General features: G+C 49.7%; 2 protein-coding genes across 14 annotated transcripts in view; both read right to left on the reverse strand.

The window, feature by feature from the left end:
- Positions 1-282: 282 nt before the first annotated feature.
- On the reverse strand, positions 283-18,388 carry Taok2 (TAO kinase 2). Of its 6 annotated transcripts, XR_004608488.2 has the most exons (20): positions 18,244-18,388; positions 14,943-15,109; positions 14,694-14,765; positions 14,499-14,600; positions 13,851-13,896; positions 13,643-13,739; positions 13,375-13,488; positions 13,182-13,273; positions 10,699-10,792; positions 10,523-10,604; positions 9,712-9,879; positions 9,301-9,585; positions 8,960-9,118; positions 6,909-7,274; positions 6,616-6,819; positions 6,109-6,348; positions 2,745-2,957; positions 1,923-2,029; positions 1,605-1,787; positions 1,368-1,522 (listed from the first exon to the last, which is right to left on the reverse strand). XR_004608488.2 is itself a non-coding variant. In XM_034520987.2 (19 exons), exons 2-19 carry the CDS (start codon positions 15,072-15,074, stop codon positions 1,004-1,006), a joined length of 3,150 nt encoding a protein of 1,049 aa, XP_034376878.1. In that variant the 5' UTR covers positions 15,075-15,109; positions 18,244-18,388; the 3' UTR covers positions 283-1,003. The 6 variants fall into 6 exon arrangements, 5 of the variants coding, with proteins under 5 accessions (XP_034376878.1, XP_034376862.1, XP_076798840.1 ...); XM_034520987.2 differs by lacking the exon at positions 1,923-2,029 and having other exon boundaries at positions 283-1,522; positions 9,301-9,567; XM_034520971.2 differs by lacking the exon at positions 1,923-2,029 and having other exon boundaries at positions 283-1,522.
- A 2,402-nt stretch (positions 18,389-20,790) lies between these two features.
- The window catches only part of Tmem219 (transmembrane protein 219), a 31,790-nt gene continuing 30,837 nt past the window's right edge, over positions 20,791-21,743 (reverse strand). For all 8 annotated transcript variants that reach the window (XM_034521019.2, XM_034521012.2, XM_076942767.1 and 5 more), the window contains one exon: positions 20,791-20,887. The gene's annotated coding sequence lies outside the window, so the exon portion shown is untranslated. The remainder of the gene's footprint in view (positions 20,888-21,743) is intronic.

Genomic DNA, 21,743 nt, shown 5'->3' on the forward strand with positions numbered 1-21,743 from the left:
CCAGGGATGCTTGGCCTCATAGAGGTAGATACAGTAGACCTGACTGGCCAATCAGAGCCTGAAAAACCTCAAGTGTCCAGGCAGGCATAGTAAGATAGACATGGGACCCCAAAGCAAAGCAGAATGAGGGTTCAACAAGCTGATGACCTTCCAGCCATATGTGCACTCATTAAAATCACTAGAACTTCAATCACATCACCCAATTAAGCTTAAGTAACACTATCACTTGCCACTAATACATTCTTCATGCAAACCTTAGACAAAAATGGAGAAGTCCTGTGGTCTGTTAGAATAACCAACAGTTTATTAAAAGCTTGCCCTAGGGCTCTGTGCCAGCCCCATAGCTGAGAGGGGCTCCCATGACTGTTCCCAGGCCTGGCAGCAGCCCTTTCCAAGGTCCTTCCCTTGTCCCCCGCCCCAGCCCGGACCCCAGTTTAAAAAAAAAAAAAAAAAAAAAAAAAGACAAGACGGCACAGGACGTCAGACAGCAATAGGAGAATGGTGAGACCCAGGCACCCTGACCACAAGACCACTGATCCTTCTGGAGGAAGGCCTCCTCCCATTCTCCTTGCTTTGGCACCAGACCTGCTCTGCCATTCCACCAGGTCTGGGGGCCCTGTTGTCCCTAGTTCATGGCCCCATCACAAGGGTTGTATAATTCTCTGAATATAATATATCTAGACCCACCCTTCCCCTCCCCTAGGGGACCAGATGAATATTTGACACTCACAGTTCCCACCTTTTGTAGGTGGTGATGGAGGGAGACCCTGGCACCATGGTGGGGAGGCAGGGCTCCTGGTCAGCTTTGGGGTACCGATGCCCAAGCTGGCCTGGGGTCACTGGCCAGCCCCAAGAAGCTCATGAGATGAGGAGATCTGATGGGGGAGCTGGAGTCAACATCCTGTCCCCACCACCACTGGGTAGGCTTCAAGGACACTGCCTGTAGGATCAGGCAACCACCCACTCCCACCTTGCCCTATTCCTCTGCTCACCACCTTGTACTTCAGGAATAGAAGTGGGAGGAGCCATTGAGGATGTGGGAAGCAACACTGGTGCTTCGGCTCAGCGGCCCTGGCACTGCAGCTGGCGGGCCAACGTTCTCACCACTGCTGCCCCCTGACGCTGCCCGCCTTAGGGGTTGAGGACTGTTTCTTAGCAGCAGCAGAGCCCCTCCACGGGGTGTTCCACTCTGTGTCGGAGGCCCTAGCCAGTTTGGAGGCCCTGGGGGAGCCAGCAGAGCTGGCTGACGCCAAGCTGGCGGGGGCATGCCTGGTGGAGGAGGGCCATGGCTCCAATGGGCCCCTGAACGGGGAACTGGACGGGAGGGCCAGGCAGGGGCTGGGGGTGGAGCAGGATAGCCCTGGGCAGCAGCTTCAGCTGGAATGCCTCCCAGAGCCATGCTGGAGAAACCCAGCCTCATGCTCTCAGCATCGAAGGCCTCGATCTCACGGGCCTGCCGCTCAAGCAAACTCCGGATGCGTTCCGAACGCCCTGTCTGGAGGGCCAGCAGCTCTTCTTCCACCTGGGACACCCAGAACAGGGGTGAGTCCTGGAACGGAGAGCCTGCCCTTCTTTTCCCATCTTGGGGGGATCAAACCCCTTACCCGTTGCTCTAGCAGTGCCCTCCGCAGAGCTACTCTCTGCTCCAGCTCTCTCAGCTCCCGCTCATGCTGGCTCTCTGTGCGGATCTTGATCTTGCTCTGGTAAGCATTAAGGAGCTCCAGCTCCTGCTGGAGCTGCTGCCGCAGGGCCTGAAACTCAGCCTCTTGGGTCTCATCAAGCCGGAGCTGGAGGACAGGGAGAACAGGGTTTAGGGACCTCCTCCTCTGTCCCCACCATCCTCCCCTGCCCCAGTAGGCCTGGGCCCTAAGGTGGCAAGGAGCGGCAGTCTCAACCTCTATGAGAATGGAAGATGGTCATACCCTGTGGCACAGCAATTACACTTGCAGGAATCTATCCCCCAGGTATACTTGCACATGTGCTCCAAGTGTTCACGGAAGCGTTGTGATAGCAAAATGCTGGAAACAACCTAAATGTCCACCAATAAGGGATGGGTTAAATAAATTATGGTACATCCATTCCATGGAAAATTCTATACTGTAAAAAACTGAGGTAGACATGTGATATGGAATGATGTCCAAGAGATACTGGGTGGAAAGGAAGTCAGAAAACTATGCAAAGTCTGATTCTATTGTGTTTTAAAATTCCTATAAAATCTTCCAAATATGCACTGGAAACTCTATAAGTTAATCATTACAAAATTACCTCTGAGAAGTGGGCCTGAGTGAGAATGGGGCCCTTTAGCTCTTTGGACTCAATGTGCATTTGAAGCAGCCCATTCTAGTGTTGTGTATAGTTTTCCTAAGAGATTCTTTCCAGATTCCTGAAGTCTGAGTAAAATGGTCTGAGAGCCACACTCAACTGTAATCTGCTCCCCTGCTCCCTGTTCACACAAAGTAAACTCAGGTCCAGAAAAAAATATTACAGCCAGTACTTTCTTTGGTGGTTCTTGGCAGAGCAGGCAGGGTGAGTGTCTTAAGATATTAGGAAAACAGTAAGAGAAATAATAAGGCCACTAAGGAGAATATAAGACAAAACCACTATGGAAAATGCTAGTAGTGAAAGAGCACCCAAGTTTCCTAAGTCCAAAAAGTTCTGTTCACATCTCCCACCTTCCTTTGCCGCAATAGAGTTTAAAGTAAAGGCCAACCTCCACAGTCTCCCTCCCAGATCCCAGGCCTCACCGCCTGTGAGCTGAGCATCTCTGAAATGGACTGGTCATACTGCTCGGCCAGGATCGCCAGCTTGCGAGTCTGTTCCTCCTTGAGCCGCTTAAGAAGGCTCTTGTGCTGAGCTTTGGGTGTGGTCTCCAGCAAGTGTGCCCGCAGAGCCTTGTATTGCCGTGTCTGGATCTTACACGTCTCCTGGAACTGCTTCTTGATCTGCAGCTCCTTTGACTATGCAGTGAACGGATCAAGGGGAAAAGGGGAAATGGGGCAGGGGAGAAGGAGAGGAGGAGGAAGAAGAGGAACAACGAGGGGAAAAGGAAGAAAAGGAGGAAGGAGACAGAAGCAGAGACAGGGAGAGGGAGAGAAACAGAAAACATGTTAGACAGAGGGGGCGGGGGGAGCTGTATACAGACAGACATGGAGAGATGGAACTGCTGAGAGATGAAGAAAGTCTCCATGGGCAAGAGAGGTGGAGGAACAAGAGAGGTTCTGAGTACATCCAGAGTTGCATGGGATGCACAAGAAGAGACATGAAGATCTTACAGACAAGAAGCTGAGAATCTTTAGAGGGCTGAGTACACAAAAGAAGCTCTGGTCATGCAAAGAGGGAGGGAGAAAATATCGCCCTGGGATAGAAGCATGTGATTACATTTAGGAATATAAAGACTGAGTGAGGGACCAAGGCACACACAACATCCACGAAAGGGTAATACAACTAAGGGCAGGTAGAGGAAAGCCCAGGTCCAGTACCTCAAGGAAGGCAGGAAGCAGTACTGGGCTGAGGAATAGGTAAGAGGTTGCCCCATATCAGGCCACTGAAGGGAAAGGGCAGCAGAGAGTGGCCAGAAAAGATCTGAGAAGTTCCGATGGGAGCAGCTGTCCCCCTGACCAGATCCATACTTGTGCTCAGCCCGACATAGTCAGCCCCACTCCAAGCCCACGGCAACCCCAGACCTCTCGTTTGTACATTCTACCTGGTTCCTACTCACCACCCTTGACTGAAAGTTCTGCGGTCCCAACCCCCAACCCTGTAGACTAATGCCTGACCCAGGTGAGAGACGCAGCTCCAAACCGTGTAGGCAATAGGTTCACAGCAAAGGAAGGGGCAAAAAGGCCAAAGGCTTTAATCCTAAGTACGCTCTGGAAGAGTCCCACAAACAGGTGGAACTGTGACATCAGGAAGTTCTGTGGAAGCTCCACAGGAGCTCACAGCCCAGAGCTGTTTGTGGTCACGGTACAATGAATCTATGAAGGCAAAGAGGATGAGGCTGAGGTGTGAAAGGAGTGAAGACAACGGAGATGGTGTGAAGAAGTCATGGAGCTGAGGGCCAGGGTCCAGATTCAGGGCAAACCAGGGAGGCTAGGCGGCAGGACAAAGCAGACAGAGGCAGCCTGGGCCAAAGGTGTAGTTCCGCTCAGATATTTTATTTGTGTTTTTTTTTTTTTTTTTCCTCTTTTGGTGGAGGGGAAGGGGACAGGTTGGAAGGGAGACAGAAAAACAAAATCAAAGAGGGGAAAACCCCCATGATTTCCCTCCCTGCCACCCCTGGCCCCAGGCCTGAGCCGATGAGGGTGAGGATGAGCACACACACAGCAGGGGACAGCAATAACTTAGGGGACTGGGGAAAACACAGAGTGTCACTTCTGGACTCCACAGTAGAGGAGGCTGCCTGTCTAGAGATCTAGGTCTGGGGCCGGGATTGGACTTGGGGAAACATACTAAAGAAGAAAGGTCAGAAGGGGAGGAGAGACTGGGGTCCTGGAGAGACTTTACTGAGTCATGGGAGATAAAGTGCTCAGTGCCCAAACTTTGGGTGGAGGGTGGAGTTGGTTACCTCCAAGGAGGCAGGGCCCTACGGGTTTGAGATCTCCGCCCAGCTACAGTCCCTGGTGGTAGCTGTCGGGAAGCAGAGAGCCCAAGACGGCGTTGGCTACGTGGTAGAAGACGAGGAATCCGACTGGGCCGTTCACCCTTAAGCAGGCCCCAGCTGGCTAGTATATGAACAGCCCAAGGGGGCAAGCAAGAAGCTAATCTGTGGCTAGCCCGTGCTAGGCGCCAGTTCCAGCCCTTGCAAAGAGCCCAAGCTCTTGCTAACAGAGCTAGTGGGTGTTGAGTAGTGCGAGGATTTCCCTGACGGGGCCAAGGGACAGGTAGTCGACTTCGGAAACCATTCTTATTGGTCTTAGGGTACAGGGCAAACAGCCCCCGGTCTCCCACAGCCCCACAGCCCTGTAGGGCCCGAAAGACCATGGGTGACAGGCGTAGCAAAACCCGTAACCAGAGTCGAGAGATGCCACGACGCATCTGGGGACCTTGCTGCCGTACCCATTTGCCCCCAGCTGCCATAGCTGCCAGAGGTAAAGCCAGGCTGGGCCAAGCTAGGAGCCAGGCAGCCCCAAGGCCCAGAGGCACACCCATAAGGCCTCTGCGCCAGCTCAGGCTAAGGACAGCCCCCAGTGCAGTGCCCTGAGCCAGGAGTAAGAACAGACTGGGAGGCAGGTGTAGAGCTGTACAAAGGAACAGGTAGGAGGCCCCTAGGCCCACTAGTCCTACCTCAAGGGCCAGCAGTGCTGCCTGCAAGCCACCTCCACCCTGGGCTGCCAGCAATGGGAGTAGCAGCAGAAGGAGTAGGGGCAGGAGGCCAGAAGAGGACCCCACTGCAAAGGAGAGGCCAGCCAGGAGGCCATGAGACAGGAGTCCAGGGAGCTGGCTAGCAGGGTACTGTCTCAGATGTGATGGAGGTGGCTCTGGGGGGATATCTGGGGAAGGACAGCCATCTCCAGGGTCCCTGGGGGTTCCAATTGGAGCCCCTCCCTCCTCTTCTTCCTCCTCTTCCTCCTCAGGGACTGGAGTCAGAACTGGACCCTGAGCCCAGCCAAGCTTGAACTCCATATCCACAAGGTTTCCACCCTCCTTCTCCCACAGACTCCATGCCCCAGCCTCTTCCTGGCCAATAATATTTCTCTCCTGGGATGCCAGTGATGGGACTCTCATCTCCTTCATCTCCTGGGATGCCAGTGATGGGACTCTCATCTCCTTCATCTCCTGGGATGCCAGTGATGGGACTCTCATCTCCTTCATCTCCTCAGATATACCCCAATCGTCCTCTTTAACCAGACTCCTATGTTTCTGTGGGCTGGAACTAAAGGTTCCCATTTCTTCCCCCAGAATCCTCTGCTCCTCTGGCTCCAAGGTAGTCCCTTCCTTTCCCAGAATCCTTCTCTCTGGCACTGTTTCCTCCTCCTCTCCCAGCATCCTTTGGTCCAGGATTGCCTCCTGGCCAGATGAGCAGGGCTGCTCTTCACTAGGGGTGCCTGTGCTGAATGGTCCCAGAGCCCCAGTAGCAGGGGGGCCCATGGGTAGCTGGCCTGCACGTACTTTGAGGCTCTTGGGCTGCTGGCGAACCTGGGCCGCATGCTTCTGCCGCAACTCTTGCTCCCGACGCTTGTTGTACTCCAGCTGGTTGCCTAGCTCTGTCTGGTGCTGAAGGCGGGTGAGTTCAGCACGTGTGCGCTGGACAGCCTGGAGCTGTCGTAGCTCCAGCTCTCGGGTAGCCTCATGCTGCCTTAACAGCAGAGCACACTCCAAGTCCTTCTGTGTCTGTTTCTTATTCAAGTCCTAAGGCAGAGAAGAGCTAGAACTCAGGGCCCAGTGAAGGAGCCTTCTTGGTATTGAAGAATTAAAGGTACAAAACTCTTTAGTAGAGAGGAAGAAAAGAATGAGACAAGTAAGGGCATCCTCTCAGGGCCTGGTGGGGACAGAAAGCAAGAAGGATGCTGAAAAGGAGCCAAATCAAAGCACTAGGAGGGCAGATGAGAAAGAAGACTTTAGGGAGGCAAATGAGAGAAGAGACCATGTGGAGAAAGGCAGGTGGGTCAGGTCTACCTCTCGAAGCAGGTCCTGATCTAGGCTGTGCCGAGCCAGTAGCATCTTGCGCTTGTATTGGCGACATTGAAGCTCGAAGTACTGGCGTTGCCTTCGTAGCAACCCTGCCTCCTCTTCTGCCTGGCACTGTTGCAACTGTTCCTTCTGCCTCAACAGCCACTCAGCCTTCTCTCGTTTGGGTGTGCTAGGGTTCTCCTGGAGTTCCTGGCAGGGCAGTTGGGAAGTGGGTCAGTGCCTGCCATTGTCTTGCCTACCTGTTGGCCCTGGTTCACCCAGGGCAGTTCTGGCCAAACCTCTTTCAACTGCTCCTTCCGAAGTTTATAGGTTCGCTTCTGAGCCTCCAGCAGAGCAGCCAGCTCCTTCTTCTGCTGTCCCAGGATGTGCTGCTGGAACTTCCGCTCCTCAGCCTGAGCAGCTCGAGCTTCCTTCTCACCAATGGCTTGGTGCCTCCGGGCCAGCTTCTCAGCCTCAGTCCCAAACCCAGCCCGCTGTGCCTCAAGCTCCCGCTGCAACCGCCCACTGTGCTCCTCACGTTCACCCCTCAGACGGGACTCCAGGGCCAGCAGCTGCTTCTGGTGCTGACGCCGCATCCGCTTGTAGCCACTCAGTTGCTCCCGCAGGGCCGAGTCCTGCTCATGCTCCTGGATCTGACGGCTGACCTAGGGTAGTGAGAGGACACAGTGGGACTCAGCCCTAGCCCCATTTTACTCACAGATATGGCAAAAAACAATGTTCTCAGACTCATGATTTCATTGGTAAGTGTCTTCTTCACATTTAAACTCTCTGAATCTATTTCCTCAACTGAAAAACTATCTACATCATGGATTGGGGTAGCAGACTGAGGTGATAAAAGATGGTAAGCACAGGTCCTGGTGCCAACACAGAAACAATTCAGATTAGTGCAAAAGAATGACCAGGATGCTCCTGGGCTCTGATCCCAGCTTTGCCCATTATTATCACTTAATCTCAAGCAAGTTAACTTCTCAGACTACCAATTCTCTCATCTGTTACATGGGCTAACACCTCTGCATAGCCGAGTGTGCATGCTGGCTAGTATTCTCCTTTCAGCAAACACTACTGAGGGTCCATCATGCTCCAGGTACTAAGCTAGGATCTAGGTTCTGATATATTAGATCAAGACCTCTGGTGACTTCTGGTCTCATTCCAACTGTTCTATCAGTAGCTCTTAAGTTTATCTTAAGTAATCTAGGTTGCCAAGGCCCAGGAAAACCAAATCTCTCTGCATATAGGACAAAGTAGCAACAGCAGCTCAAGAGTGGTCCTAGCAATCCACCCCCAGTCACAAGCAAAAGCTTGAAGAACACATCAGACTTGCCCAGTGGCCACCAAAGAGATTGTTAGTACTCAAATGCAGTCAAAACTGGAATGTGACCTAAAGGCTTATCAAGAGCATGATCAGAAAGCTATGTTTTACGAGAAGCCTGAACTTGCTGGGCATGGTAGCAAATGCCTATACATTCTAGTACCCAAGAAGGATCACAAATTCAAGGTTGAGCTACTTAACAAGAACCCATCTCAATAAGCAAATAACCCCTTTCTCCATGAATTGAGAAATATAAATTTTGGAAGACTAAGATCCTATTTGCGGGAACAGAACCTACCCAAGGGCACTGGGCAAGTATGCTGGACAACAGCCTCCCCAGACACAACACATCAGCCTCAACTCCGTTTTTTTTTTAAATTCACTTTACGTTCTGATCGCAGTCCCCTCCTTTCTCTCTTCCCAGTTGCACCCTTACAAGTCCCTTCCCCCTTCCCCACTCCCATTCTCCTCTGAGAAGGAGAGCCCTCCTTTGGGTACCACACCACGCTGATGCAGCAGCCTCAACTCTTAAATGGGATTCAATCCTTTCCCTCCCAAGAGAGCCGGAAAGATTAAACATAAGCATGTGTGTAGGCCTGACAACAAGTCACTGACATGGAGCAGATCCCTAAACTCCACTCCTCCACTCTGAAGCACTGAATCTAGCAAACCTGCACACTGCCACTGGACTATCACAGCAGGGTAGATGTGCCTGTCCAGGCATGTAAAGCACCTGACTAGCCAGAGGAGTCCAGGAAAGTCTCCACAAGCTGTTATTTCAACAAGGCCTTGAAAGCAAACAGTTTGCCAGGCTGGGAATACCCAGATTAGGTAGTGTGACTAAGACAGTCTGCTTGGAGAAGGGAGCCAGCAAAGACATCAGCAAAGTGAGGGTAGAATCTAGCCTTAAATCATGTGCCACAGAGAAAGTAACTTCTGTCTGATGTATCAAGTAAAAGAGCAAAATCAAAAACAAAACAAAAACCTATCATGAAGCTGAGTGAGGATAGCCACACTTACCAGGGAGGCAGTACGGATGGTAGCAAAGTGGTCTCGGTTGCGGCAATAAGCCCTGCGGCGAGCAGAAGAGGAGGTGGAGGTGGGAGGGGCTGCAGGTGGTTGGAGTGGACCTGGGGTCATCTCTGGCTGGTAAGGATCATCATATAGGTTGTCTGAGCCCTAGAAAAAGGAAAGAAAGGATGCCCCAAACTCAGGTGCCAATGGACCTGAAGGGTACCTAAGAAGACTCCTTCAGTCTGAAAGGAGCAGACACACTGGAGAACAGGGCCCTCGTCAGTTCCTGAGCAAATCAGCCATGCTTGGCCTTGTGTCCACTAAGCTGCTCAGGGTGACCTGCATACCGGCAGCCGGTGGATGATGGAGCTGTGGGAAGTGACTGTATGCTCCCCCTCCTGCATCATGGCCATCTCTCGGGATTCAGGGCCTTCTTCTTCCTCTTCTTCTTCTTCTTCCTCTTCCTCCTCCTCCTCTTCTTCATTATCTGAGGCATCTGCTAGGCTGTTGACTGAACTGCTTTGACTGGAGGCGCTGATGGACATGCTGGGCACTGAATGGCTACTCTCTAGACTGGTCAGTGTCCCTGCTCGGTGCATGTAAGGTTCTGCTTCCTGTGAACAGGGTGTGAGCTGTTGGGCGGGGAAAGGGAAGGACAAGGATATGGAGTAGCACAAGGAAAGAAGGTGAAGACAGACAGGGAAGAAGGGCCAAGCCCTTCTCAGGTGGGGAGGTGTCAGATTAAGCTAAGAGGTCACCTCCTCTTCCTCTGGGGCCTCAGCACCAGGGCCATTGGGTGCCTCTTGGAATAGTATCTTCTTCATCTTTCGGTATTGCAGGTTATCCAGTTCCCGTACAGCATCCTTGGTTCTCTGGATCAGGTCCATGATGACTGTGGGTGGTCGCTCCCGGAGCACAAAGCGGTGCTGGGGAAACAAAACACTTGAGATCTGCTGTCAGTTCTCCCTCAGCCCCTCTAGGTTCCATAATCCCTTTCAGCATCTCCTAGCCCGAGGCCCCTGCCCACTACGGCTGCACGCTCACTCTTTCTTCCCACAGAAACTGTCTTTACTACCCAGACAGTGTCATTTCTCCAGGCATTGCTGAAGGCAATATATTCAGGAGATCTAGTGCCAATCCAGCTCTGCTTACCAAAGGCCAAGTGCCTTTGGATGAATCAAAAGACCTCTTCAGGCCCTCAAATGTTATCCTTTTAAAACCCAGCAGGTCAATCCAGCAGTCTGTTCGTGCTAACTAGGGCTTCTCAAGACACACTGGGTCTGCGAAGGGAATGAGGCTCCTGAAGATTCGAAAACTTAAAAACATCTAAGGGAGATCATATACTTATGGTCTGTGACTAAAAAAAAAAAAAAAAAAAAAAGTGAAAATAAATTATTACTTAAATTAAGACAGCATGGCAGATAAAATCTAGCAAGACACAGGAAGTGGGGTATCAGAGCCTGGGGCAAAGCAGATAAAGGAAGCCTCCTGGATGAACATTGGGAGTCACTGACAGGAGTTTTCTGTGACTCTACCAGCCACCAGTTCTAGAACACTAAATGTACTCACCTTCAAAAGAACCTCTGAGGTTGGTCTGTCTTGAGGGATTTTCTGAAGACAGGAGTCAACAAAATTCCGGAAGTACTCAGACCTGATATCCCAAAATGTAAGAGACAGGAGAGGGCATGAGCTAGGCAGCCAGAGCCTATGACCTAACCCTTTGGCCCAGAAACTCTAGTTCTCACCAGTGTCCTGACTGGAGAGCAGGAGATTCATTCTGTGCAATGTGGTATAAGGCACTCATTGCATTCATGTTAAACAGTGGTGGCTTCCGCTCCGCTACAGAGGTGAAAGGAGGAAGATGATCAGAAACTAAAAGGAACTACAAACAGCTTGGGTTCAAATCCCATCTCCCAGGCTTTCTTCCTGTTTGACCTTGAGCAATTCCTGATCCTGCTGCATCTTAATTTCCTCTCAATAAAATGTAATGTTCATTTTATCTGCTGCACATGGGCAGAGTAGGTACTAAAAAACACAGCAAAAGGCATAAAGAAGCACACAGTTATCAGCCCAACTAGTATGTATGAGGGCCAAATAAGGAGCAAACCTACAGTGTAGAAAGAGAAACAAGAAAGTTCAAGAAAGTTCCAGTCTAAAATGAACTGACCAAGTACCATTAGGGAGAACTCAAGGTGTAGCTTAGTTGCTGAATGCTTGCTCAGCATATGCCAGCCTCTAGATTTGATCCCCCAAACCACCAAAACAAAATGCAACTAACACCAAACTAAAGTTGCTAGTTGTGGTAAGGGGAAAACAGATAAATGGCTAGGAAACTGAGGAGAGGTCTTTTTAGAAAAGGGAGTACTAGAGGGAGCTATAGGTGGTGAGCCAGGAGCTCCTTGTAGTTCAGACAAGTGTCTTGTTGTTTTTTTTTTTTTTTTACCTAAATAGTGATTTAATTACCAACAATTTACAAGAATGTAAGTTTCCAGTTTTTCTTTAAGAATCATATATGGTAAAAGGAGTTGGAACTATACATCAATGGTCCTTTATAAGAACAGAGACCTCCAGCTTGCCCTGACTTCCCTCAACACTGTTCCACGCTACTGGCTGCCATTTCTAATCAGGCTTTCCAACAATGGAGAACTAGTTCTATGTATCCACATCTCTCCAAAATCTAGGAATACAATACTTCTCTGTGATCCGCTCCACACATTTCACCACCTGTCTGGTCACGGCCTCAAATGGCAAATGCAGCAGCATGTGTGGAAACAAAGGGCAAGAGTACACCCAGCTCTCACACAATACAAACCAAGGCAAGAAAGTGGGCAAGCTCTTAACACGTTCCACATGCGCAAAGCCCATGAAAGGAAGAGGAAACAGAGGCTCTAGCTGATTTAAGGAAGCTGGGGACACTTCTGGTTTAGGAGGCAACAGAGAGCCACAGAGGACTCTGAGCAGGGAGTTAAGAGACTGCACTGAGCCTAGGCAGACCTCTCTGCCATCAGTACATCAAGAGACTATAAAGAAGAAACTAGTTGTCAGGCATGGTGGTACACTTGGGAGGCAGAGGCAGGTGGATCTCTGAGTTCAAGGCTAGCCTGGTCTACAGAGTAAGTTCCAGGACAGCCAGGGTTACACAGAAAAAAACAAAACAAAACCCTGTCTCAAGGATGTTGGCGGGGAAGAGTGGCAGAGGAAAGATCTCTGCAGGAAGCAGTCAGTTTGAACTACTCTCTTCTTGGACAATTACTTCATGCTTGGTATTGTGCTAGAGGACTTACAAGCATTACCCCAGTAGACAACTGCTTCAGTAGTCCACATTGGCAAAGAGCACCAACATAGCTCCAAGACCTCAGGTACTCAATTGAGCCTAACTTTTAGGACCTGTCAACTCATTCCTCTGTATTATATGTGTAGTTCCAAAAGCTAGTCTCAGGCTTGCCCTTACCTATAAACTTTTTTTTTGTTTTTTTTGTTTTTTTGTTTTTCAAGACAGGGTCTCTCTGTGTAGCCCTGGCTGTCCTGGAACCAGGCTGGCCTTGAACTCATAAATCCAACTGCCTCTGCCTCCCAAGTGCTGGGATTAAAGGCGTGCGCCACCACCGCCCGGCACTTATAAACTTCTGCAATGCTGCTTTCTGGTCTAGAATGTTCTATCCTGAATCTTCCTAGCAGCTCTTGGTCTTGAAGGTTTATTTAAACATCTCTACCACACACAGGGCTTCCTCAGCCTTTAAACTAGATGAATTTTTATCTCTGTACCACTGTACCCCAGTGATGGAAAACACATCTAGCTTTCCCTACTTGAATGCATTTTTAATGAGGGTAGGAACTTTACCCCTGTATCCCCAGAACTTAGCACACTGGGCACTTAAAATAGATTTAGAACCCAGATAATAGAGAAAAAGCAAGGATTGCTGTAGTATCTTTAGGTGTAAGAACTCCTGGGGGGACCTCACATGGTGACACACACCTTTAATCTCAGAACTCAGGAGGCAGAGCCAGTTGGATCTCTGAGTTCAAGGCCAGTCTGGACTACAGACTAAGTTTCAGGACAGACAGAGAAACCCTGTCTGGAAAAAAACAAAACAAAATAAAATGCAGGGTTTGACAGCTGCTTGTATTAAAGCTCCAGAATAGTCTAAATGGACAGGAACCTAGAGGCCTGGGGTCCATGGGATGGGAAGTGGACAGTAAGCTGAGGAGGTAGAGAAGACATCCTTACCTAGCTCAATACAGGTTATCCCCAAGGACCAGACATCCACTTTGCCATCATACTGTCCCTCATCCATGGCTAGGATCACCTCTGGAGCCATCCTGGGAGGACAACAGAAGAGAATGGCTATCACTGAACCAGCTCCTACACTTCTCATTTCCAGCATTTGGGTGTCATCCTACCTCCCACCTCTTCCACTTACCAGTATGGAGTGCCCACAAAAGAGTTGGCAGGTGCCATGATAGATGCGGAGCCAAAGTCCCCCAGTTTTACCAAGCCTGGTTCTGACAGCAAGATGTTTCCAGCCTTCACATCTCTGACAGAGGCAAAGTGCACAGATGAGAAACACATCTCAGAAAAGATGTGGGGGTGGGGGTGAGGTTAGCAGTACCCAAGACAATCAGAGCTCAGCAAAACGAGAACTGGCATAGAAAGTATCCTATTCTCAGCCACAGCTGGCACCATCATACCTATGGATCATGTTGTGTGAGTGTAGATATGCCAGGCCCTGAAGCGCCCCATGGGTCACAGCTGCAATCTCTACCTCCTGCAGGGGCTTCTTGTGCACTGCAGAAGGAAGCAAAGTCACAGACTGAGGGCCCACAGGGGATGGAATAAGTACTTTCTCCTATAGCTTTCTTGTTGATCTTCCTTATCCCCACGTTCAGATTGACCTACCTTCTAGAAGGTCAGAAGCTGAGCCCAGGCAATATTCCATCACCAGCTACAGAAGGGGTCAAGTGTTAGAGATCATCAGATTCTGGCCACCCCCAGCCCAGCTCCCTTGAGCAAAAAAATCAAAACAGAACTTTCTTGTTTATCTTCCACTGAGGCAATGCCAAAAGGGTGATAGAGAAGAAGGGCAGCTAGAGAAAACAAGAGGTGGTGGGAACGTCTCTGGATTCAAGGTACCTCCACCAAAGATTCCAAAACTCCTACCACTGCTCCTTTAGAGACCCATTAATCACCGCCTTCTAAAGACCATACTATATATGCAGCTCAGGGTCAGCCTCTTCTGCACCTACACAGATGTTCATTTGTTTGTTTTTCTTTTTAATATAGGACTGTGTAGTTTTTAATATAGGACTGTGTGGTTTTGGCCCAGGATGGCCCAAAACTCACTAGGTAGTCCAGACTGGCTTGGAACTCAGAGATACACCTGTGTCTGCCTCCTCAGTGTGGGGATTAGAGGTGTGTGCCACCATGCCTGGCTCATTGGTTTTTCTGAGGACTAACAAAGTCAGAAAGAGACTGCCTGCTTAAAATGCTGGACCAGAAAAAGATAGACCTGAGTAAAACTGTTAAGGTAGTTGTGGGACAGCTCACCCAAGCTGTGTGCTCCCTCAGGTAACAGCCCCGGTACTGAATGGTATTAGGATGCCGCAGCTTCTGTAAGAACCGCACCTCCTTGATGATATCCTGCCATTTCTAGAAGGTCAAGAGAGGAAAGGGTTACCCAGACTGCATGTTGAGACTAGGGCCCTCTGCCCTTCACAACTGATCTTAATGAACCTGACTCACCTCATTTGATTGCTTCCCACTATAGGACATCTTCTTGATAGCCACCACCTCACTGTTCCGGACATCCCGGGCCTAGAGGACCAGATTGGACGGTGGGAAAGACCACTTTGGGCATGGGGTGAAGGAGGACCTGCTAAGCTAGTAGGAGAGGGTGGGAAGGACTGTTGCGGTCGAGTGGTGCAGAGGCCTGGAGACCCACAGGTTTAAAAAGACTAAGCCCTGCTTTACCCTTTCCAAGACCCAACTCACAAAGTACACAGCTCCAAAGCTGCCATGGCCAATTTCCCGGAGGTCAGAGAACAGCTTCTCAGGGTCATCCTTGAAGAAGAGCTCAGCCACATCAGGGTCCTTCAGGCTCCCGGCCCGGCCCCCAGCTGGCATGATGGCCCCTGGGGGCCCTGAGATTGGGATCTTGCCTGGAAAAAGTAAATAGGGCCCTTAGAGCAAAGACAGGGCCCAGAGAGAGAGAGAAAGGTCCTCCCCTCAGGTTTCTGCCTCCCTCCTCTCATTTACTGACGAGGGGGAGGTACTGCTGAGGAAAGGGGGTGGGGGACTGTTAGGAACAACATCAAAGCTCAAAAAAAAAAAAAAAGTTGCCCGGGGAACTAGATGGAGGTGGTGGTGGTGGTGCTGGGAATGGCTGGTGGTCTCTAGAGTCCCTAAAATTGCCAGAAAGATAATTCTGGGAAGCCAAGCATCCTCATCAACCCCTCAGTAGTTTCTCAGCTCCCTACACGCTGCCATTCCCCTCAAGAATAAAGGTTTCTCTGTCTCGGCCAGAGCTTCAAATCCCAACATGTCCTGTCCCAGGAGTTCTCATAGTCCATTGATTTCCAGGCACTTTCCTGTACCCCTTGGTGCTGAGGCTACCTCCTCCTTCAAGCTCTCAAACACTGGATGAGAACAGGAAACAGTCAGGCCGGATGTGGTGGAAATCCGGCCATTGTTACAAGTGGGTACTGGCCTGAAGGGACAAGGAGACTCATTTTCAAAAAACATAGGGACACTGTGGCAGGGAGAACATCTAGAATAGAAACAGTAGGGACTGGCACCTGACTCTGGGGGCTTTTGTGTTCTGGGCTGTCTTACTTGTCCAGTCCAACTGCATAAGCTGCATACATGAAAATGGATGTTGTGGGTTACAGATAACATTCATTGAGAATGGGCACTGTGCACCTCACATCAGCACCTCTCACTGGGCCCCTAGAGCCTTATGGAGAAACACTATTGTTACATTTATCCTTTATAGACAAGTAAACAGGCTCTGAAAAAGCAAATCATTTGCCACCACCAGGCAAAACTAGCAAGGTATGATCAAGATCACTATTTTCCAGACAGTCACTGAGGCAAAGAAGAAAAAGGGCTTTCCCAAGGTCACAAAACTACCTTCTTTCAGGTTCAGGACAGAGTTCTGTTAGGAGGCAACTAAGCCCAGCCTCCCAGTTTTAGGAGAACCTCCCAGATCATTCCAGCCCTTGATGGGTGGGAGCGCCAAAGCAAACTCAAAAACAAACTCCAAAGCAAAGTTGCCACAGGGTACTAGAACCAGAACACGCAGGGTCGCTAGGATAGGCTCTTAAGGACTAATAGGAATTTAGACACAAAGAGCCCTCAGCAGAGTTGGACTCCGAGGCACAGTTCTAGCTACTTAAAAGTACCTAACAATTTCAGCATATAATTATATTCTGTGGTGCATTGTTTCCTGTCCATGTTGTTAATTTTGTCTCCTTAGCTCAACTGGAAGCTAGAGGGTAGAAACGGAGTGTAAGTCTTTGGTAGGCCCCTGGGGTGTAAAAGGTTCAGAACTGATTGATTGGTTACTCTCAGCAGCTTAGTCTGCTCAAGGCAGGCCTCCTTCTCTTGGAGCAATAGTGGCAACCACCCCTCACCACATACCCACACAAAAGGCAGGGCATCACAACTTGCCGAGGGAACCCTCATGACTTCTTAACCAGCAACAAGCCCAAGACTGCCAACCCAGAACCTAAGGCCACATGAAGAGTACCAGCCACATAAAACATCATACAGGCCCCTTCCTTACAGTAACAGCTGGGCAATTACCATGGTCTGGGATAAGTCATAATCACCTTCTAAAACCCATGTTACAAAAGAAGCCCTAAACTGACTTACCAGTATATCCCATCTGCAATCTAGTGCCAAGAGTGTCAGGAAAGTTCCTTATACTTCTCTTTGGTAAACAGATTACAGAATTTGACTATATGAGATCTCACTCATACTCAGAACACTTTGTAGACACTAAACAAATGGCTTTTCCTTCTCTGATCCAGAGTTACCAGAGGCTTTAATCCTGGGAGCAAGGGGGGGACAGAGAGGAGATCATTCTAACAGCTAAGAAAAGGCACTAAAGCCTTTTTTTTTTTTTTTTTTTTTTTTTTTTTTTTTTTTTTTTAAGCAGAGTGAGCTATCTCTGGAACACAGGCCAAAGTGTGGGATCAGGGCAAAACTGAAGGTCATGTTAGAAAAATACCCATGAGGAAGAAGCACAAAACAGTGCTTCCTCTCAGGAAAAGCTCCTTCTGGAAAGGAAGATCATTACACCCTCATTTTTAAACCTCACCCTAATACATTCCCTGTGGGTCCCTGCTCAAGCCCAGGCTCAGAAGTGGGTAACCAGTCAGGGACAAGACTTGGGTTAAAAGCCTGAATCTGCCACTGAGTGACCTTGAACAACTTCTCTGGGCACCAATGTTCTCAATTGTAAAATGGGAAGACAATAATAAAAGAGTTCCCACAGGTTGAGTAGGAATGAGTGTAGCATGGGAAAAAATGTATGCAAAAGTACTCTGTAAAGGATAGGTCACTTGACAAATATGAGATTATTTACACCATCACAGCAAAAGACAGAGAGGTAAACGCTGCTGGAGGAATATTACCAAGCGCGCGCATATACATACACATACACACACACACACACACACACACACATATACACACACACACATATATACATACATACACACACACACACCTTTGCAAGGACAAAAACTCCAACTAAACCAAGCCAGAAAATAATATAAGCTCCCAGAGTGGTAGCTTGCACCTGTAGTCAAAACAGTAGAGAGGTTAAAAACTGCCTCCAGTTCAAAGCCAGATCGACCACCCAGAGCTACAGAAAGACTGTCTCAATCTAAATAAATAAATAAGTCAGTCCACCTACATGGGAATCAACACCCTAGAACAGTCTGGGGAAAAAAAAAAGGAGTATAATAAAATCATGGAGAAGAGGTGGTTGTGAGGGCAAAATTAATAAGGGAGAAGACTAGAAAGGTGGAAACCCATTTGATTAGCTAAGCATCCTAGGGCGTGACCCTTGGTGATATGACAGGCTCTGTCACCTGAGGGTACCCCTTCAACCAGACACAATGAAGGGAAGATAAAGGGAGACGAGGTAGCAACAGAAGGCAAGGCTGGCCAGAGACTGACCATGGGCCCAGCAGGAACTCCCCATTCCTGAGGAGAGGGCCTACCCAGTCCCATATTCTCAGAATGGAGCTGACTAAAGACTCATGCCCATGCACCCGTGTCTCACCTGGTAGGGGTCACTATGGTGCCCCAGCGCCTCCGCTTCCTCCTGGGGTACTCCAGTTGCTCTGACAAGCAGGGAGAGGGGCAAGGAGACCTTCCCCCTTGCCACCTCTTCCTCAGCTTTCGCCCTTCCTGAGGGGCGGGCCTGGGAAGCCTCCCCTGGAGGGGAGGGGGTGACAACCTGATCTGACCTCGCGGTCCAGTCCTCCCCCAACTCGAGGGCGACAGTTGCTGAATCCCGGATTTCCGATTGTGGGGTCTGAGCCCCGTATATTTGCAAGGGCTAAAAATGGGTCCGATATTTGAACGCTTGGAGGATGAACCCCGGATATTGGTGCACACAGGGTCCTGAATTCCAGGTATTTTAAATTCTATAAAACAGAGACCCAGGTTTGTAAAGGTTGGGACTTGAGTCCCAGATACCTGATATACGAGGGCTTGATACCTGGGTATGTGAGAAACAAGAGACCAAGCCCCAAAATCTGGGACCCAGGGGCCTGAGCCCCAGGTCTTCGGCCACGACAAGGGGCCCACCCCGAGGACGCCCGGCTGCACGGCCCCTCTAAGGCTAGGGTCCGAGAGTGACAGCCCCCACTCCAGCCCTGGCCTACTCCCTTTCCCGTCCTCTCTGTCCGGAACAGCTGAAGGACTGTAGCCGAGACGCTGCTGATCGTCCCTGCGCCTCACTCCCTTTCCTTTTCGTCTCAGCTTCTCACCGCACCACAGCCCTGCTCTCGTCCCGGCCTCCCTCTCCCTCTCTCTCCCTCTCTCTTCCTCCCAATTCCAAGATGGAGACCGGGCGGGAGCGCGCAGGCGCGGTATGCACGCCGGGCCAAAGGGGGTGGGGCCCCAAAGGAAGTAGCCCCGCCCCTCGCCTGTAGCTGCCGCGGCCCAGACTACAAGCAGCCCTCGAGCCAAAGTGCGCGCGCGCCCCGCCACGCGGATCTTGGGTGGGAAGAGGAGAGGAGAAAGGCTTGGCTTGCTTGGGGTGGAGCCCAAGCGCGTTGTCCGAGGACTGCTGGTGGAGAGAGCTGTGGCGCATGCGCCCGCCACGCTTTTCGCGCTGCGACTGAGCTTGTTGCTAGGGGAAGCTCTGAGGGGGCGCGCTAGGAAGGAAAGCTGTGGTCTGCGCCTGCGTACAGGGTGAAGGCTGAAAGGAGTAAAAAGCAAGGCTGCTGGCAGCTGGGCGCGGGAAAGGCGGGAAACCGGACCATTATGATGTTTATAAGTATCTAAACTAAACCTGAGCTCCCAAGTGCTAGACTGATGTGCCAAAGTTGGGAAAACCCAAAGGGTCAAACAACTACAGGAAAACTGAGGTCCAATAGGGTTGTATAACTTGCGAAAACTCATGAAACATTTATGTCAAATCATAAACAGAATCATCAATTTAGGTTCATGGAAGAAAACAAGTGAGAAAGTAGCACAGTTGTATTCACAGTATGTCTAAAGAGTATAGTGCTGGCTTAATGCTTACAATTCCAACACTCAACGAGCAGCGGTGGCGCATGCCTTTAATCCCAGCACTTGGGAGGCAGAGACAGGCAGATTTCTGAGGCCAGCCTGGTCTACACAGTGAGTTCCAGGACAGCGAGAGCTACAAAGAGAAACCCTGTCTTCGAAAAAGAAAAAGAAGAAGAAGAAAGAAAGAAAGAAAAAGAAAAAATTCCAGCACTCAGCAAGCTGAGTCTGAGGCAGGAGACGTTAAGTTCTGCAGAGCATGTAACTTAACAGAGTTCCAGTATCAAAAACAAAAAACCAAACAGACACACAAACAAAAACCTCAAGTATTTTCCAAAGTAAATTCACAAACACAGTCAAAGTTTTAAGTGATCTATGCCAACTTGGATTCCAAACTAAGGTCAACAAGGGTGAGAAGGATGCTAGTCATCTGGAAACTAGAGAGGGTGACAGCCAACGATTTTTGAGTTCTAGGCCAGAGGCTCAGGCTTTTCATCCCAGCAACTTGAGAGGCAGAGGCAGGCAGATCTCTGAATTTGAGGCCAGCCTGGTCTACACAGTGAGTTCCAGGCCAGCCAAGGCTCTATAGTGAGAGAGAACAAAACAAGGCTGGGGATACTGTTCAGTGGTAGAGTGCTTGCCTAGTGTATGTGAGGCTGTATATTCAATCCACGGTGCCACAAAAGGGACAGGACCAAAATAATAGCTAAGCAGGTGCTTGCCATGGAAAGGCTGGCAACCTGTGTTCAATCCCCTGAATTCATGAAGAGGACAAAGAGGAGAACACAATTGCTCAGGAACCCCCATGTACATGCCATGGTACATGCATCATGAACATGTACACACCCAATAAGAGAAGAAAAATCCCCAGGGAGTGGCAGCACATGCGCTTAATCCCAGCACTAAGGAGGCAAGTGTAGGAGGACTTCTGAGTTCGAGGACAGCTTGGTCTGCAGAATGAGTTCCAGGAGAACCAGGGTATACAGAGAAACTGTCTCGAAAAACAAAACAAAAAATCTTTTACATCAACAAGGAAAAGTCCCCAGTGTTTACTTTAATCCAATCCCCAAATAAGTACCTTACACAATAGTAGTCAAAAGCTATTTATTTTCCTACAGTCCAGTTCTTCATTTTTTTGTAATAGGTCTTCTAAACTCAGAAGTAGGCCCCAAGAATTTGATCTGTACCTGGAGAAAAGGAAGAAAACAGAACAGGTAAGAAAGCCCCTGGACCGCCGGGCAGTGGTGGTGCACGCCTTTAATCCCAGCGCTTGGGAGGCAGAGGCAGGCGGATTTCTGAGTTCGAGGTCAGCCTGGTCTACAGAGTGATTTCCAGGACAACCAGGGCTACACAGAGAAACCCTGTCTCGAAAAAAAACAAAAAACAAAAACAAAAAAAAGAAAGCCCCTGGACAAAGGAAGGGACATCTAGAGATAAGTCTGGCACTCAACCCACTGGAACTCTAGGATCAACCAGCGGCCAAAAAGCTAGAAGCCTCTTCCCACTCCCAATTGAATGGGTTCCACTGCTCCCTATTGCAAGAAGATGGGAGGTGGGGACTGGCCAAAAGGAAAATTAACAATGTTCTCTTGAGCTTCCAGTTCCTCTGGGCTGGAGTCATTCCACAATCTAGGCTGTTTTGACTTCTCCCACAGAGATTTTCTAGCACACAGAGGCAAGCAGAATCTGGGGAAGGCTTAGGAGCTGGATACATAGCATACAGCTTTCAAATGGGGTGAAACCCTCCCAGCAAGGTGGATTTTCCATTGCTTTTATTCACTCAGTGAGAGGTGTAAATTAGTAGCATTAGTGCTGTGAGGACCTCACTTACTACATTTGCCAAGCTCTTTCTCTCCAAACATCTAGTTAGCAGTGCACTAGTGTTCTCAGTGCACTGGTGACTGAGTGAAGAAACATCTAGTTAGCAGTGCACTAGTGTTCTCAGTGCACTGGTGACTGAGTGAAGAAACATCTAGTTAGCAGTGCACTAGTGTTCTCAGTGCACTGGTGACTGAGTGAAGAAATATCTAGTTAGCAGTGCAC

Source organism: Arvicanthis niloticus, chromosome 1 (assembly GCF_011762505.2).
Source record: "Arvicanthis niloticus isolate mArvNil1 chromosome 1, mArvNil1.pat.X, whole genome shotgun sequence".
NCBI lineage: Eukaryota > Metazoa > Chordata > Mammalia > Rodentia > Muridae > Arvicanthis > Arvicanthis niloticus.

Coding starts and splice junctions, on each gene's coding strand:
- Taok2 (XM_076942714.1), bottom strand. CDS start 15,074: ATGCCAGCTGGGGGCCGGGCCGGGAGCCTGAAGGACCCTGATGTGGCT. Junction 13,897..14,498: donor TGAGGGAGCACACAGCTTGG/GTGAGCTGTCCC, acceptor CCCCTTCTGTAG/CTGGTGATGGAATATTGCCT. Junction 6,349..6,615: donor ATCAGGACCTGCTTCGAGAG/GTAGACCTGACC, acceptor TCTCTGCCTTAG/GACTTGAATAAGAAACAGAC.